General features: G+C 42.2%; 1 protein-coding gene across 1 annotated transcript in view; it reads left to right on the top strand.

The window, feature by feature from the left end:
* Window positions 1–3,847: 3,847 nt before the first annotated feature.
* The window catches only part of ITGB3BP (integrin subunit beta 3 binding protein), a 34,074-nt gene continuing 19,054 nt past the window's right edge, over window positions 3,848–18,867 (top strand). Inside the window, exons 1-3 of the mRNA XM_054384560.1 lie at window positions 3,848–3,894; window positions 7,620–7,662; window positions 12,120–12,255. Of these exons, the coding sequence (XP_054240535.1) occupies window positions 3,848–3,894; window positions 7,620–7,662; window positions 12,120–12,255 (226 nt within the window). The remainder of the gene's footprint in view (window positions 3,895–7,619; window positions 7,663–12,119; window positions 12,256–18,867) is intronic.

Below are 18,867 nucleotides of genomic sequence, written 5' to 3'. Positions count from 1 at the left end.
AGAAAAGCAGCCTGAGAGGAGATCTCCTCAATGCTCAGCAAGAGCTAAAGGGTGGGGAGCAAGAGCAAATCTTATCAAGAATAGATGTAGCACTTATTGAAGAGAGGTCATGACTGGCTCATGTCATGTTGGATTCTTTATTGTATTTCCTAGTGTCAATAGCAGAGTAAAATCCCCCCACCTTTGTCCTCCAGTGGAAACTACATGTGAGCAGGTTTATACTAAATTGTGTCAGGAATTCTTCCCTCCCTCAAAAGCTGACTTTCAGATTTCCAGGACTGGAAAACAGGGCAGCTTTATACAGTTTCACCGGAGACACTGTGTCATGTCATAAACACCATGTAACATTCAGTGTTAAAAACAACTGGTATAATAATTATTAAATTGATTGCATGCTTTTTTGTGCTGCCAACCCATAGCAGAATGGGCTTTGTTTTCTGTTTTTACAGTTGCACATATAAGAAAGCTGGGGAGGGGCTTTTTACAAGGGCTTGTTGTGATGGGACAAGAGGGAATGGATTGAAGCTGGAGAGGAGAGACTTAGACTGGATATTAGGAAGAAGTGCTTTACAGTGAGGGTGGTGAGACACTGGAACAGGTTGCCCAGGAAGGTTGTGGATGCTCCCTTCTTGGAGGTGTTCAAGGCCAGGTTGGATGAAGCCTTAAGCAACCTGGTCTAGTGGAAGGTGTCCCCCATGGCAGAGAATTGGAGCTAGATGGTCTTTAAGGTCCTTTCCAACCGAAACCATTCTACGAATCTATGAATTAACTGAAATACATAAATCTGTAGCTAAGGATGTACTTAAACTTCACACAATTTAAGCCTTTTAGGTACAAGAACCTAAATAATTGTAGCTATGTAATTGTAAATGAATGAAAAAAAATGCATTTTTTTATTAGAACTACTCAGAGCAGTAACTAATACTGTTTGCTCACCAGTGGCCAGTAAACTTTAACAGCAGCTTTCTGCTTTTACCAGGGGTGATTAAGGTTTTTAGAGGGCCATCACAGAGGGACACTAAATCGTGTTGTACTGTTGGTCTAACAGCCTCTCATATTATGTTACCCAATGTTGACTTCAGAAAATATATTCCAGGATAATAAATTGAATATCTCGAGTTCAGGCAACAAGACAACGACATCATAGGGTCCCCTTCAGGACTCATTGGATTTTTCCTCAGGAGGCCTAAATCACTTGCACCTTGTTGAGTTATATAGGTCTTTTACACTTGGGAAAGAAAGATAATAATCGCTTATCATGGATGAAGTACCCTATTTATAATACACAGACCACCTGCCTGACACTTTAATACTACACTGGCATTAGAAGCACCCCATAGGGACACTGTGATACAGTCTGGTTACTGCAAACGGATGTCACTATAATTAAGCACCAGTGTTACACACACAAAATGGAAGGGGGTTAAAGTCAAGGAGGAAAAGAAGAATAAATGTTAATTTTCCAGTAACTAGTTTATAAAATGTGAACTCTCGTTTACACTCCTTCGACTTCCCATTACTGAGATATTTCTTATGTGGGCCACAGTTCTGCCAAGAAGTGCTGCCAACACATTGCTCAGAAATCCAGTGAGCAACAGCTCAGTGACAGCACAGCCAGCAGCCCCATGGCTTAGGCTGTGGCTTTTTTACTTGGACAAATGACGCTTTAGACAAAACTGACAGAGGGGAGCTATCCGGCCTTAGCAAGAAGGGGGAATGACACAGCTTAACTATTGCTTTCACAGAATCACAGAATCATAGAATGGTAAGGGTTGGAAGTGACCGCTGGAGATCATCTAGTCCAACCCCCCTGCTAAAGCAGGGGCAACCCACAGCAGCTTGGCCAGGATCACAACATCCAGGTGGGTTTGGAATCTCTCCAGAAAAGAGATTCCACAGCCTCTCTGGCTAGCCTTCTCCAGAGCTCCAGCACCCTCACAGCAAATGTTTCTCCTCAACCTTAGATGGAACCTCCTGGGTTACAGTTTTGTGCTTGTTGCCCCTTGTCCTATCACTAGCCACCACTGAAAAATGCCCAGCCCCATCCTGATTACCTCTACCTTTTAGATATTTATATGCATTTATAAGATCCCCTCTCAGTCTTCTCTTTTCCAGGCTAAACAGCCCCAGGTTTCTCAGCCTCTCCTCGTAAGACTGATGCTCCAATCCCCTAATCATCCTTGTGGCTCTCCATTGGACTGCCTCCAGTAGTTTCCTGTCCTTGAATTTTCCATTTGAGTTGCTAGGATTCTAACAAACAAAAAACGTCTTCCGACCCAGAATTAAGTCATACCTTACTTGACAATACTGACCTTTCCCTCTGCAGGTCTGAGGCTGAGATTCACATCCATCCACAGGCAGGAAAGCTTTGCTCACACCACTGCTGCTTCTTAAGCTTCTGAGCCCAAGAGCTCAGGCCTTGCTCACCTGAACCACAGAAGCATCTAGGTTAAAGACCTTCAAGATTGACAGGATCCCTGGCCAAACGTGGACTGCAGGCCCTTAGCAGTTTGCAGTCAGCCAGGGCAGCTGAGTCAAGCTGGCTGTGAGTCTATTCCTGACCATGATCCTTATGCTCAGTATAAAGGGGGAAGTTACTAGGGAGAAGGGAGCCTCTTGCTTGGGTTCTTTATATACTTTATATTGGCATTGGGATTAATTTTGTTTCATTAAATCCATTTTCATGACAACCATCGGCTCTCCTCTCCTTTTCCTGATCCCCTTTCTCTGCTGGGCAGGGGTAATTGGGTGACAGAGCACTCGGACTGAGCATCGGCAGTAGTTGCTCTGTAGTTTGTTGTTTACACAGAATCAGACTGGTGGGGGCTGGAAGGGGCCTCTGGAGATCACCCAGTCCAACTCCCTGCTTAAGCAAGGTCACGCACAGCAGGTTGCCCAGAATCACAATGTCCAGGTGGGTTTGGAATCTCTCTAGTGAAGGAAAGTCATCCAAGTGTAGGTTTAGCCCCAGATACAGGCTAAACATAGGCAAAAAAAAAAAAAAAAAATCACCGAATCCAACTGTAAACTGAAATGAGGAAACTTTTACCACATGACTCTCACTACTTCGCTCTCCGGTGGGCACGGGGGTCTTCTCAGGCAAAATTTGCTAGGCAAAAGACATTCTAACCCCCCTTCCTCGTTCCATTAGATAGGAACCAACTTTCCCGCTCGCTCGTCAGGCACCCGCCGTCCGCAGCAGCCCTGAGAAGGGACAGGGTTCGGCCTCACCTCTCACACAAGCCGGCCTCGCGCAAACCTTCCCAAGGCGGCAGGCACCACCGGCCCGGCTCCTACCGCTGCACAGCACCGAGGGCGGGAGCCAGCGGGATCCAACTAGTCGGTCCCCACCCCGCAGGGTGACGGCTGCATCGCTCCCCCAGCCCGACCCGGCCGCCACCTCGTCCTCCCTCCCGCCCTGCCGGGGCCACGTCCCGCCCTCTCGGCGCCGTTTCCAGCCGGCGGCGTTTGGCCGGTGCACGGAGGCGGCAGCGGCGGGAGATCTGCAAAGGAAGGCGGCGGTTCCAGGCGCTGCAATGCCGTAGGTATCGGGTATGGGCGGCGTAGCGGGCAAGCCCGGTTCTAGGTGCCGCTTTCGTCCCCACAGTGAGGGTCCTCTCTGGGAGCCTTTGGAGCGGGGCGGGAAAGACAAGAGCAGGGCCACAGCTGGAGCCAAGGCCTGTGTGAGGCGGGGCGCTTCTTCCCGGCGGCCCCGAGCTGGTTCCCAGAGGAGAAGTATGCTCCTGGGGTTATCCCGGAGCGGGAAGGAGCTCACCACTGCGTGGGGAAGGGCGGTTTTTGTTCCTAGCGTCGTCTTGCTGCTATTTGATGGGACGGAATATTTAAGATGGTGGCTCCTTGGGGCAGAGCCTCATCCGGACGGACTTTGGGCGGGCGATGCCCACTGGCTTGTGTAATATTTTTTGTATGTTTCATGTCTGTTCCCGGCTTCCCTAGCCACGGGGTTTGTTTATTTCTGTATATCCCATGGATAAAGCCTGCGAGGCTGTGTGGTTGGGGTAGAAGAGGAACAGTCATGGATGGGTTGTGCAGTTTGCCACCTGGGTTTTGTGCCTTCTCATTTCTCTTCGTCCTACAGCCATGTCGAGTCCAGATTCAGCTTTACTTTGACCTCCAGCTTTGTGCTTCGGGCTGCTGTGGGAAGCTGTTGCAGGCCTGCAGTGCTAAGGGCATGACACATTCCATGTCCACTTTCCAACAGGCTCAATCTTTTCGTATTGCCTCCAGTGGGAATAAATCCTGTTCATATTTCTTCTATTCTTTGCAATTTAGTGGGTGGTAGTCATGCAAGTCTGATGCTTTTCTTGTGTATCTTTGCTTATTATGAGATTCTGAAGAATAAAGAAAGTGTTCCCTGGAAATGCTTAAAAGACACAGAGTTATGGTGCTGAGGGATATGGTTTAGCATGACTTGGTAGAGTTAGAGTTGGACTTGATGATCTTAAAGGTCTTTTCCAACCAAAAAGATTCTATGATTCTATGTAAATGTGTAGAATGTTGCTAACTTCAGCAACAGCAGTAAGGTGAGATCTTAAGTCTCATTCTGCCTATATATGGACTTGGAATACCGTCCCAGTTTACAGCTGTTGATGCAACTTCAACAATGACTTGTGTTACAGCTAAAATATCCCAGCTTCTACCAATCTTGTCCACTGGAAGTTGAAGTAATCATGGCAGACAATAGTAATACACAGGAAGTTTATCAATACACAAGTTTTGATCTGTTGGTGCTTAAGTCTGCTTCTCACTGGTTGCACAGTGAGTTTAAACTACAAAATATGATTATGTACTCTTTCTGCTTTTGCAATTAATAAGATATTTTTGCTAGCAAGAATCAAAGTATTTAGGTGTTTTCTTTTTTTCCTAGTAAAAGCAGAAACTTAAGAGAAGGCTTATTGTAGTGGCCTCAAAATACATTACAACACTTTTAAGATACTATTAATTAAATAATATAATCAAGTTCCTTGATTCTGTGTGGGGTCTTATGTCAAGTCTGTACGTGACCATTACCATTGCATTCATTAATAAATGGATTGTGAAGGAAAGTTAAGTGCATATGGACTTAAAAACAATATTAAGAAATTAATTTCTTTAAAGAAAGTTAAATTGCATACCTAGATTCTTGCTGTAAAGCAGTTCCTCATGTAAGTGATTTCATCAAAGCACTTGTCAAATGAGTGAAGATGTCCCAGTATTAGCAAGGAACTGATAATATGACCTGGAATGATAAGTAAACAATATGCTGTAGAAGTAATATGTGGTTCTTTAACCTGATAAATATTATGGGCAAAATAATCATTGTAAGTTGTGCAGCTAGCTATAAACATGTGCCATCATATTCTGCAGTCAAGAAAGTTAATTGAGCCTTGTCAGGAAATTTTGAGCCAATTCAAGGGTAGGAAACTCAGGTAAATAAGTTGTGTACTGCCTCAAATTTCTGTCTCCCTTTCTCGTTCACACTCTGACTTTTGATTTTACACCATAGCCACAGCAGGGCTTTTCCAGCCATGCCAAACAGATAAAGCTGGTGCTCTTCTTCAATGTATTAGTTTTTCTCAAAGTTCTTCTTTGTAAGGATCTGAGACCAGACATTCAGGCCATTTGGGTCTTCTTGTTAGATGTCTGGACGAATTTTGTTTCAGCTGTCTTATCCAGGGACTGCCAATAGGCTGAAAGCACATAACTTACTTTGAATGAATTGCAGTTGCCAGAGATTTACTTTCTCCTTATGGCATCAGAAAGACAATAATTAAAAATATGTCCACAAGCAAAACAGGCTGCTAGGAAGGATTGCAAGAAGTGAGGCAAAACTGACCTTGTGAAGGCAAAATTGCATCCTTGCTGCTCCTTCCAGCATGATGGGCTTGCTTGGAGTGAGGCTTCCTCTTTGCCATGTAGCTTAGGATATTTGCAGGCCACCAGAGAGGAATTTGGGCTGCCTGTAACTCTGCTGCTATACACAGTACTTGACAGACTTCAAAGAATATAGTCTTGACCAGTCCACAACTTTCTAAGAAATTTTCTAAATATTTGTAATTTAGTGGGATTTTCGTGTCATTTCTCATTTATCTTCATCCTACAGCAATGTTGAATCCAGATTCTGCTTTACTTTGAATGCCAGCTTTTTGTGAAGCCCATCATAAAAACTTCCATCATAACATGCCTTAGTATAACATGCAAATGCATTGGCCCCTAGAGCATCCTTTCAGAGTAGATGGATTAATAAATAGAACATTTCTCTTCTGCCACTGGGGTGGAAGATGTAATGGAGTCTGCATTCCTTAAGCAATATGGGTTTCTGTTTAAAAAAAGAAATACATTGTAAAGAGTTCCATCAAACTGTAACAGCTTTGGTTGCCCTTTGGCAAGCATTTCACAGGCTTTTCTTTTTTTAATTTAAATATTACATATTTACTTAGCTTTTTTAAGGTAGAATACTTCCTTTTCTCCTTTTTGTTACAGAGATAGCTGTAAAATTCATAAGGGATTGTTGGCTGAATTATATTTCATAGATGTGTTTTTCATTCCAGTCTTCTAAGACTTTAATTTACAGTTTTGAAATAATAACATAGATTTTAAAAAAGATACATTTGGAGTGAGGTCATCTTAATTCAAGTCCAAACATTGTTTTTCTGAGATGAAAATGGAACTAAGTACCTGAAATATGGTGTATTTCCTTAATCTTGTGTAATTTGATATAATCTCTATGTTTCTTGGGGACTGTTCTTATAAAGTCTTTAAATGTTTCCCCCTCCTTGTTCTATATAATGCTTGAAACGATTGTTAAGATTTAGAAATGTGTTTAAAAAGTTTCAGTTGTCTCTGGGAGAAATAGTCTTAATTTATGTTGACCTTTCTTTCCTTTGAGCATTTAGCCCGCATTCAATAAAATTTTGATGACTGCTCTTTAGAAGACAGCTGTACGATATAAAGTATTATAAATATTCAGCTTTCCTCTTCCAGCGTTGCCATTAACAGCTGGGCATCCAGTTCAGCAGAGCAGATTTTGCAGAGAGAGCTTGGCATGTTCCTGAATCAGTATAGTGAAGAAGACTAGCAAATAGTTTCTTATGGTTTGGGGACCTGTAAAGACATAGAGCATCTGTTCCCCAGTTAAGTCGTAGTCTGGTAGCACTGAATCATGTTAAGAGCAAAAATGATGGGAAGAACTACTTTTTTCACCTTGGCTGTACCTGTGTTTGAAATGCCTGATGCATTATTTCGACTAATGGCAAAAAAAATTTCAACCCTTAGAAGGTATGTAAATGATAACGCTTTTGAATTTGTTCCTCGGGTTTTTATGAGAAAGAGACAAACCTGCAGAGCAATTTTGTCTTGATTTTTATCTCTGGTATAAAACGGAGAGTTGGATTGTCTTATGCAAACACTTTATCCCTCTAAACAAGCAATGTTTTTGTTACACAGGATTTCAATCAGTTAATCTATTTGCTTGGGGTGAGATTGGTTTTCTTGTGTAACATTAAAAAAAAAAAAGGTAAGAAAAGAAAATGTCTTTAAAATTACGAATTCTGGACCTTACTACCAGAAATCTTTGTGTCCAGATGACCATAAAACTTGTCCGTATTTTTCTCTTGCAGGGTTAAGAGAGCATTAAAGTTGGACACTGTTAAAAAATATAATGTAAGTATATCTTGGTATATGGAATCATCTGGGCTGTATATATAGCTATATAGGTGTATATGTGTGTATGATGTGCACACATGCGTCTATAAACATGATACAACATTGTAGCTGCATTTAGGTTGTTACAGATTGGATGTTGTCTAGAAAAATCTTAACAAGGCACAAAAATGCTGGAAATATTAGTATAAAATGGATTGTATTCTATTTGTCCTAAAACTGCCTGGCTTTAAGTATGGAGAATGCTTCAATAATGGAGAAATGTGCGTTTTGATTTTTTTTTTTATTGCCATCACTATTTGCCCCTAGAGCTGAAGGAGTTAAGATCCTGGGTGAAAAAATTTATTAGGAATTAGCTCCATTATCCTGGAAGTAAATGTTCTGCCATGTTAATTGTACATGTATCAATATGGAATTATGATAAAGCTGTAATCTGCATGTGATAAACTGCGAAATTGAAATGAAAACATTAAAGGCATTTTCGTGTTGAGGATGTAATTACCTCCCTCAGCTAATCTGGCATAATGAAACAATAAAGAACTAGCACTAAGATAAATTTCATCACAGTTATCACAATAAAAATAAAATTGTACTGTTGCTATTATTTTTTTGTAAATGCAGCTATAGCATAGTCCCAGTACCATCATGTCGTGATATATGTCAGTTTATTATCTGCTCCTACCAGCAGTGGGTGTTGCTGCAGACATCAGCACAGAGGAGCTTGTGAAAGATGGCAGTGTTTGAAGGCAGGAAAATTTTAGAGTGGAGAGAAGTAGCTGGTCAGCAAATGAGCTCCTAATAAATCTTCGTGTCTGTGCCCTTTCGAAGAGATTTGTTTCTATGCAGCACATATTTGGAGGCCTCAGTGGTATTTAGCAAAAATAGAAGTTTTCAATTTGAAAAAAATTCTGAATACTTTTTTTTAATTTAAACAAAGGTGGCAAAATACCGCAGTGGCACTAAAAAAAAATCATTAGCAATTTAATTAGCAGCTTAGTGTACCATTACCCAACTTGTTCTGCTCTGAATGCAGCTGTGACTGTAATTTTGCATCTGTTTCTTGGGCTGTAGGAACATTTTTTGTAGATGAGTGGTCCAGCTGAAATTACACACAGTTCTTTTTCTGCCTTAAAGTGATTCCTTCCCTGCCCTCTCCCCGTAAGATAGAAAGTCACTTGCTGGCTACCCGCATTCAGCTTCTTGTGCAGCAAAAATCTTAACAAAAGCCCATCTGAATGATGCCGGCTTTGATTGGAATCTCAACAATGTAGTTTTGCGCTAGGATTTAACAGATACTTGTCAAAGATGTCAAATATAGCATAATTAAATAACATTCTAGAAGGAATGTAAGTAGGAAGCACATGATTTGTGTGAAGTACCTGGTTTAGCTCTGCCACATCCATTGCTTTTTCTTCACTTTCTTTCCTGTTATTCGGGAGACCCTCGTTGCTCCACTGGTCAGACTATCCAGAGCATGCCTCAGCTAACCAGATCAGAAGTGAATGGGTTTAAGTGTTGCAATTTTTAAATCGTATCATACTAAAAATATGTGACTGGGCTAAGACTCCTCTTCATGGAAGAGAAATTCTTACTGCCAAATAACTTCTGTCCTAGGTACTAAGGTCACTTTTCCAGGTAGCTGCTCAAGGGAGTCTTAGTTCATACCTATAAATATGGTGGCTGAGGTGGCTGCTGTTCAAGCAGGAAAAATACCTTGAAAGTGTAAGCGGATTGGAGGTTCTCCCTGTTATAGAAGAGGTTTGATGACATTAAAATGAATAAAGTGGCATCAATCTTTACTGTAATTATTTCACTTAAAGGTGGTGTGCAGCATTCTTTAACTTGCTCGAATTTTGTAATTATAATCAAGAGGCATTAACTACGGTGTAGAAAACTGAAAGCAGATAATGGAGGCTTATCTTTTATATAGAATCATAGAATCACTTTGGTTGGAAAATACTTTTCAGATCTCCTAGTTCAACCAATATCTAACTCTGCTTAGTCTGGTGCTAAGCCATGTCCCTCAGCACCACATCTCTGCCTCTTTGAAACACCTCCAGGGATGTGGATTCAACCACCTTCCTGGGGAGCCTGTTCCAGTCTTTTGAGAACCCTTTTAGTAAAGAATTTTCTTCTAATATTCAACCTAAACCTTCCCCTGGTGCTGCTTGAGGCTGTTTCCTCTTATTCTATAGCTTGCTGCTTGTGATAGGAGACCAGGCTAAACAACTGCAGTTCCCTCAGCTGCTTCTTACGAGACCTGCCCTCCAGACCCTTCACAAGCTTTGTTGCCCTTCTCTGGACCTACTGCAGCCTCTCAATGTCTCTCTTGTAGTGAGGAATCCAAAACTGAACCCAGTATTCAAAGTGTGACATCCCCAGTGCTGAATACAGGTGGACAATCACTTCCCTACTCCTGCTGGCCACACTATCGTTGATCCAAGCCAGGATGGCCTTGGCCAGCTAGGCACACTACTGGGTCCTGTTCCACATCCTGATATGGTTTGTGGCTTTCACACGTTACCTGGTGAGCCTGATTATTGACCTTAAAATGCTTCTTTTTGCCACCTCTTTTGAGATTTAAAATTACTGTAGGTTGATTTTCCAGGGGATATTTGTGAGATGTGAAACCTACGAGGCTCAGGCCTTCTCAAGAATTGTCTTCCCATTCTGTACCACACTCTGGGTTCAGACTGTCTTTGCTCCCGACCATGTCCCTCCAGTAGACTCTTTGCCCAGAGCATGCAGGAGATTCCTGTGCTGTTTAATCTGGTTTAAACAGGTTCTTATTCCAGCAAAGCAGGGCAATATATGATTAAGGATGAAAAGAGAACAGTTTTTTCTCCACTGCAGTTTCAAATGAATATATTACCAAAGTGCAATCAGCAGCTTGTCTGATTCCGTAATTATTATTTTTTTTCCTCACAGTTTGGGTTAGATATCTTGCATTCTTAATGATATAAACCCCAGATCCTCACCTTATACTTCATTCATGATACTGAAACAGTTTGATATTCTTACCTATTATAGTTTTTCTAACCTTAATAAATGGAATAATAACTGGAACTTAAAGAGATTACAGAATAATCATCTACAATAAAGCTTCAATGAAGAAATACTGTGGGAAACTGAGTGACTGTTATGAGTGACATGAAGACAAGTGATGGATGGTTTTACAGGTGGAGTGAGACTGAAGCTGGTAGAAAAGGGTGGTAGTTGTGAAGTGGATGAGGCATTCCTATGCTTCCTACAGTTGTAAAAACAAAGAGATGGGTTTCCTTCCCAAACTCAAAACCTCATGATTGTAACAAATTAAAAAAAAAAAAATCTTTTTTTGGGTTTTGGTTGGGGTTTTGTTGTTGTTGGGTTTTTCTTTTTTTGTTTGGGGTTTTTTTGGGTTCTTTTGTTTGTGTGTTTGTTTTTGTAGGATTTGCTTTGATACCATGTTTCCAGGAGGCAAAAAAAATATTCACTAAACCATAGGAAAGAAAGAGTGCCTGTTTCACTGCATTTAGACCTTCTTTGTCCTTGAGCAAATGTTGAAAAGGACTGTGAAAAGCGGTTTTGCACAAAATATCCCTTTATAGTGTTATTTAAAGCTGCTAGACTTGTTATGTGGAATAGAGTTGTTACTAGAAGCCATTTATGTGCGAAGTGTGGTTTTGGTTTGTTTTTTTTCTTCCTTTCATTAGCAGTGTAGTGAATCCCAGTTTGTAATTCAGCATCCAGTCTAGAGAGTAAACTATGTCCCAGATAATCCCAGGATTGCAGACTAGTTCTGAAAACTTCTCTGCACAATTCCTTTAGCATCATTAACTAACTCCTTTTAGATCATTAGACATCTTGAAATCCTCAGTTGGTCCTGAGACAAAATTTGGATTTAAGGGACTCATTTGGATTTTTTTTTTTTAATTAACATAGAATCATATAGGCTGGAAAAGTCCTTTAAGATCATCAAGTCCAAGCATTAACCCAACACTACCATTTGTTTAGGAAATCATTAGAAATAACTATTTTTTGAGAGAATTAAAATGTAAAAATAGGTGCTTACAGTTTATGTGTTTTAAATTCTCTGTACTGTAAGAAAAATAATGACAGATTTTGACTGCTTTAAAAAACAAAACAAAACCAGGAAAAAACCTCAGATGTCCAGGCCAAAATACCTAAATCCCTGGAAACCAGATGCTTCTTGCTTATGAAAACTGGGAGCTTTCATAAATGGAAGTAGGAATAAAGTTAGGAATTTAGGTCAAAAAATCTGTGATCAGCTAGTAAATGTTCAGGGAGGCTTTGTCTGCGTTGGGTGGCAAGGTGTACCCCTACTGACAGGAAAGGTAGAGCCTGAATGCATTTAATTATCAGAAGGGAAGTTTACAGCTATTGTAGCTTTAGATGGACCAGGTCCTTCTTTATCTTCAGCCAACACTCATCTAAGATTGTCTTTTGCTACGTTTTAGCCATCTGATGCAACACCTTCAAAAACCAAAAGGAAAAATCTAAACTACTCACCAACTACAGGAACTCGCCAGATGAGTCCATTTTCATCTCCTGTGAGTTGTAATGCACAAAACTTCAGAACTGGCCCATCAGATGGTTAGTTGAATGTTCCATCATTCTTACTGCAACATTTTTCTACTTACTGGCTTGATTTAGTAAGTTATGTCTCATATGGTATGTTTGGTTTCTTATTCCTTCTTTAATCACTTTTGGAAAAGTTGATGTCAATTCTTAAAGCTTGAATCTTTTCCCTATCAGTCCACAGGGGTGATGATGAAACAACTTGTTTATGAAACCAGTTTGGCTTTCTGTTTGTAATACACAGCTGAGGTCTGGACTCCCTTCTGGTCAGAAGAGCTGCATGCTTGATTTTGTGGCCTTTTGAAAACAGTGAAATTTGCAACTTAAGTTCTGATTCATGTACTTTCAGGCTTCTAGTGGTAAATGCCTGCATGTATACATACATAGTGCAGTTTTTACAAAGGCATGGATTGACAGGACAAGGGGTAATGGCTTCAAACTGGAAGAAGCTGGATTTAGATTAGACATGAAGAAGTTCTTCCCCATGAGGGTGGTGAGGCACTGGAACAGGTTGCCCAGAGGAGCTGTAGAGGTCTGAGTTTGGCAATGTTGAAAGCCAGGTTGGATGGGACCTTGAGCAACCTGGTCTGGTCCAGTAGGAGGTGTCCCTCCCCTTGGCAGGGTGGTTGGAATTAGATGATCTTTATGGCCTTTTCCAAACCCAAACCAGTCTATGATTTTTTTTTTCTCTGAATATTGGAAGTTAGGTGTATTTAACAAATCAAAGCTAGAAGGGAAGTTCAGTTAGCTTAACCCTTCTGCTTTGCATTATTTTATGTAGTTTTTAGTGGGTTTTATGAACAGGCTCTTTAGGGCAATTTTTAGTTAATCTAACAAAACACTGAATGTTCTTATCTCTCAGAAAAATCTACCTTTTTATAATTACTTTTTTTCCAGCTCACTTTAGGATATACGTTCACATAGTCACAGCTGTTGATGCAGACCATAACTGCTCAAGAAATGTATTTTCAGTAGACTCACCTGCTTTTATGGCTTCAACCATCAGGACACCTATTATGACTTCCTAATATTGAAATGTATATAAAGAGACTTTCTTATCGTCTTTCCCATATGTGGTTTGAAACTGTCTTTTTAATTTTTCCTTGCAAAGTTCAGAACAGAGAAAGTGAAAGAATGTAAATAAGTCACTATTGGGTGTAAGAAAGCAAAATAACGATTGTTCTAAACACTTCCATTGGATAGATAGAAATTTTAAGAACTATCACCCAAAACAAAGTAGGCATTCGGCACATTCTGCGTTCTGCAGTGGGGGCAGTTGCTGGGCTGTCTGGCTGCTGTTTCTTCTTCTCTTCTGGCTGAAGATAACACACTGACCTTGGCAGCTAAGTTAACAACTTTCTGCTCTAACTAAACTCTGCTTCTCTGTCCAGGGGGGTCTGGGGGGGAAGCTCCTGGGAGAGGGAGGCCCCTTTGGGAGGGTCCCCTTGGGGGGAAGCAAAGGGAGCTTGGTTGTGCTTTTCTGTTGATTGTATATATTTGTAAGTGTTGTGAATTTTGTATATTTGTACATATTCAATTGCATTTCATCTGCTTGTAAATACAGCTTTTCATTTGCTTCCAGACTGAGCTAGCCTGGTTATTGTCGGTGGGGGGGGAATTTCAGCTCACACCGACACACTTTTTATTTTTGGCACTCCAACTCGGGGCTCGATTGCTTGTGATTTATTTCTGCTCAGATTAGGAAGCAAAATGAAGCTGTTTTGGGTTCTGAGTCATTCTATTTTGTCTATTATCAGTGTGATTGTCTACAGATGGGCTGTTTCCTGCATGATAGACAAGATTGTGAGATATGTGGCATATAAGTCGTTTCTTTGGGTTAAGAACAAGTTACTGAATGCTGTTGAATTCTGTTGTGGTCTTATTGGGCTTAGAAGATATGGTAACTCAACTATGAATCTGCTAGCAGACACATTTGAGTTTGTTACTCCTCTTACAACTACAGAGGGTCTTTGGAACCAGTGGTACCCTAGATATCTTGTGCTAGCCTTAATTTTGTTGTTTCTTGGAATAATCATATGGCTGCTGATAGCACTGTGTCAAGAAAGACGTAAGGCTACTTGCTCTTCCGACCTGCGTAGATGTAAGAGGAAACATAGAAAAGCTCAGAGAGGTTCGGAATTGGTTTCTGATTCTGATTACGGTGACCAGGAAATCACAGTTCAGGTTTGTGAGAAAGCTGCTGATAATTTTGACTCAGAGCCAGCAGCAGTAGCTGCGGGACCTTTGCCAGAATCTGAGATAACAGACTCGGTACACAGGCAGACATAGTTACACAGACAGACTCGGCGACACAGACAGACTCGATTACACAGGCAGAGAGGGGTACACGGGCAGACAGGGGTACACAAACAGACACAGCTGCACAGAGAGAAATGGATGCGCAGACAGACATAGTTACACAGAGAGAAATGGCTGTGCAGACAGACATAGTTACACAGAGAGAAATGGTTGTGCAGACAGACATAGTTACACAGAGAGAAATGGTTGTGCAGGCAGACATAGTTACACAGAGAGAAATGGTTGTGCAGGCAGACATAGTTACACAGAGAGAAATGGTTGTGCAGGCAGACATGGTTACACAGAGAGAAATGGTTGTGCAGACAGACATAGTTACACAGAGAGAAATGGTTGTGCAGACAGACATAGTTACACAGAGAGAAATGGTTGTGCAGGCAGACATAGTTACGCAGAGAGAAATGGTTGTGCAGGCAGACATAGTTACACAGAGAGAAATGGATGCGCAGACAGACATAGTTACACAGAGAGAAATGGTTGTGCAGACAGACATAGTTACACAGAGAGAAATGGATGCGCAGACAGACATAGTTACACAGAGAGAAATGGTTGTGCAGACAGACATAGTTACACAGAGAGAAATGGTTGTGCAGACAGACATAGTTACACAGAGAGAAATGGTTGTGCAGGCAGACATAGTTACGCAGAGAGAAATGGTTGTGCAGGCAGACATAGTTACGCAGAGAGAAATGGTTGTGCAGACAGACATAGTTACACAGAGAGAAATGGTTGTGCAGACAGACATAGTTACACAGAGAGAAATGGTTGTGCAGACAGACATAGTTACACAGAGAGAAATGGTTGTGCAGGCAGACATAGTTACGCAGAGAGAAATGGTTGTGCAGACAGACATAGTTACACAGAGAGAAATGGTTGTGCAGGCAGACATAGTTACACAGAGAGAAATGGTTGTGCAGGCAGACATAGTTACACAGAGAGAAATGGTTGTGCAGACAGACATAGTTACACAGAGAGAAATGGTTGTGCAGGCAGACATAGTTACGCAGAGAGAAATGGTTGTGCAGGCAGACATAGTTACGCAGAGAGAAATGGATGTGCAGGCAGACATAGTTACACAGAGAGAAATGGTTGTGCAGGCAGACATAGTTACGCAGAGAGAAATGGTTGTGCAGGCAGACATAGTTACACAGAGAGAAATGGTTGTGCAGGCAGACATAGTTACGCAGAGAGAAATGGTTGTGCAGGCAGACATAGTTACGCAGAGAGAAATGGTTGTGCAGGCAGACATAGTTACACAGAGAGAAATGGTTGTGCAGGCAGACATAGTTACACAGAGAGAAATGGTTGTGCAGGCAGACATAGTTACACAGAGAGAAATGGTTGTGCAGGCAGACATAGTTACACAGAGAGAAATGGTTGTGCAGGCAGACATAGTTACACAGAGAGAAATGGTTGTGCAGGCAGACATAGTTACACAGAGAGAAATGGTTGTGCAGGCAGACATGGTTACACAGAGAGAAATGGCTGCGCAGACAGACATATCTGTGCAGGCAGACGCCATTAACGAGGCACAGTCTCCTCCTCCTCCCTCTGCTGCCCAGATGGACGCAGCAGTGTCTGCAGGATCTCAAAGCACACCTCCTGCCAACCCTGCACAGACTCCCTCTGCTCCTGCTAACCCTGCACAAAATTCCTCTACTCCCTCCAACTCTGCTGTGAATGTGAAAGCCAATCCAGTAAATTTGGTGGCCACTGTAAGCAGAAAGCGCAAAGGAGCTGCAGGAGGAGATGCAGATGCTGCAGGAGATGGTGCAGATGGAGATGAGGGTCCTTCTACTCAGGGTCCCTCTGTTAAGAAAGATCCTTCTGGTGAGGAAGAGAAGGTTAGCCTTAAAACTCTGGCAGACCTTTTGAGACCCCACATGGATGATGGAGATGTAGACCCTGCTGAATTAGCAACTGCAGGCAGTGCCTCTGAACTCAAAGAAATTCAACGGAGGATTAAAATAGGATTATGGGGACAGCGACCTCAGGATGATGGTGATGATGAGGATGACATACAGTCAGCTAATGCACCCAGACAGGAAATTAGACATGTGAGGAAGGATTACATCAGAGGAGATAATGAGCCAGTCCTGTCTTGGCTAGCCAGGTGTTTTGATATGGGAGCCCTAGCATTGGTGGTAGGTGACAAGTCGGCCTCTCAGTTGGGGATGCTCTCAAAGGATACAGGCATAGACAGGCACCTAGGCAAGTGCATTGGTAAAGTTTCTCTGTGGGCACGCCTCCTACTGGCAGTCTCGCTGAGGTACCCCAGCAGAGATGATTTACCATGGAACCCTAAGCCTTGCACCACAATAGATGAGGGAATCAAGCGTCTGAGAGAGTTTGCTGTGAGAGAAATAATATATGGAGATCATAAGACTCTGAATCCTGATGAAATTCCTGTTGGAACAGGCCTTGCCAAAAAGCTCACTAAGCTTGCTCCTCCTAATTATGCTACTATTCTGGCAAGCAGGATTGTGGCAAGAAATTATGGTGGAATGCCTCCCACTGTTGGCCATTTCACTGACCAAATGAGGCAATTGGAGGATAGTCTCGCACATACTTCTTTGGTTTCAGCCATTGAAACTCTGTCTGGAGAGATAAAGAATTGCATGAAAGAGCTGAAGGAGGAACTTAAAACCTCCATATCCAACTTGATGAAGGGGGATGATTCTGATTCCTCTTCCTCCAGATGGATACAAGTTTCAGCTGTTAGGAACAGACGTGCTCCAAGAAGGCCATTCCAGAATAGGTCAAACCAAAACAGACAGCAGAGGCAATCACGTGGCAGTATCTGGATAACTCTGCGTGATCAGTTTGGTGAGAACATGAACAGATGGGATGGTCAACCAACTTCTGATCTTTTCAAGAGGTTACGGGAGCTGCAGAGGGGCAGATCCCGAGGTAGCAATACCAGGAGGGTAGCTGTCGCTTCCTCAGTTTCCCAGAACAACTCTGATAGCTCCAACAGTGATCCTAATTCTGATGCTGGACGTTGTGCCAGCTGTACATGTGGAGGTAATCCCCACCATTAGGGGTGCCCTGCCTTCCGCCAGGGGGAGGTAAGGGATAATGGAGATAACAGAATCTATTGGGATGTGTACATCCAGTGGCCTGGCACTTCAAAATTTCAGAAGTACAGGGCCTTGGTTGACACAGGAGCTCAGTGCACCATAATACCATCAAATTATCAAGGGGGAGAATCTATAACCATTCAGGGAGTCACTGGTGGATCTCAAGAGTTGTTTAAGATAGAGGTTGACATAAGTTTAACTGGGAAGCAGTGGAAGAAACATACTATTGTAACAGGTCCTAATGCACCTTGTATTTTGGGAATTGACTTTCTGAGAGAAGGGCGTTTTAAAGACCCTAAGGGTTACAAATGGGCTTTTGGAATAGCAACTGTAGAAATTGATGGAGGAAAATTGAAGTTGTCCATTAGACCTGAGCTTTCAGATGAATCTGCAGTTGTGGGACAACATGAGATAGAGGATGTAAAGCTGCCGGTTGCTTCTCAAACTGTGCATCACAGACAATACAGAACCAACCGTGACTCTTTGGTGCCCATTCAAAACTTGATTCGTCAGTTGGAGAGTCAGAAGGTCATCAGCAAAACTCATTCACCTTTCAACAGTCCAATCTGGCCTGTGCGAAAGCAGAATGGAGAGTGGCGTCTGACAGTTGATTTCCGTGCCTTGAATGAAGTAACTCCACCCATGAGTGCAGCTGTGCCAGACATGATGGAACTCCAATATGAGCTGGAATCCAAGCAGGCCAAATGGTATGCTACCATAGACATTGCTAATGCTTTCTTCTCTATTCCCATAGCAGAGGAATGCAGGCCTCAGTTTGCTTTCACCTGGAGAGGCATTCAGTACACATTCAATCGTTTGCCCCAGGGGTGGATTCACAGTTCAACCATCTGCCATGCAGTGATCCATGATGCTTTGGAGAAAGGTGGAGCTCCAGAACACATTCAGTTCATCGATGACATCATCGTCTGGGGTGAGACTGCTGAAGAAGTCTTCGAGAAAGGTAACAAAATCATTGACATTCTCTTGCAAGCTGGTTTCGCTATCAAGCGAGACAAGGTGAAAGGACCTGCCAGAGAAATCCAGTTTCTGGGAGTGCGGTGGCAAGATGGTCGCCGTCACATCCCAATGGATGTGATAAACAGAGTCTCCACCATGGCAAATCCCATCAACAAGAAAGAAACTCTGCGTTTCTTAGGCATAGTGGGATTTTGGAGACTGCACATTCCTGGATACAGTCAGATTGTGAAACCTCTCTATGATGTGACTCGAA

Source organism: Indicator indicator, chromosome 10, assembly GCF_027791375.1.
Source record: "Indicator indicator isolate 239-I01 chromosome 10, UM_Iind_1.1, whole genome shotgun sequence".
In the NCBI taxonomy this organism is placed as follows: domain Eukaryota; kingdom Metazoa; phylum Chordata; class Aves; order Piciformes; family Indicatoridae; genus Indicator; species Indicator indicator.
Note: the sequence above shows the minus strand (reverse complement) of the source record. Positions and strands in the feature narration are given on the sequence as shown.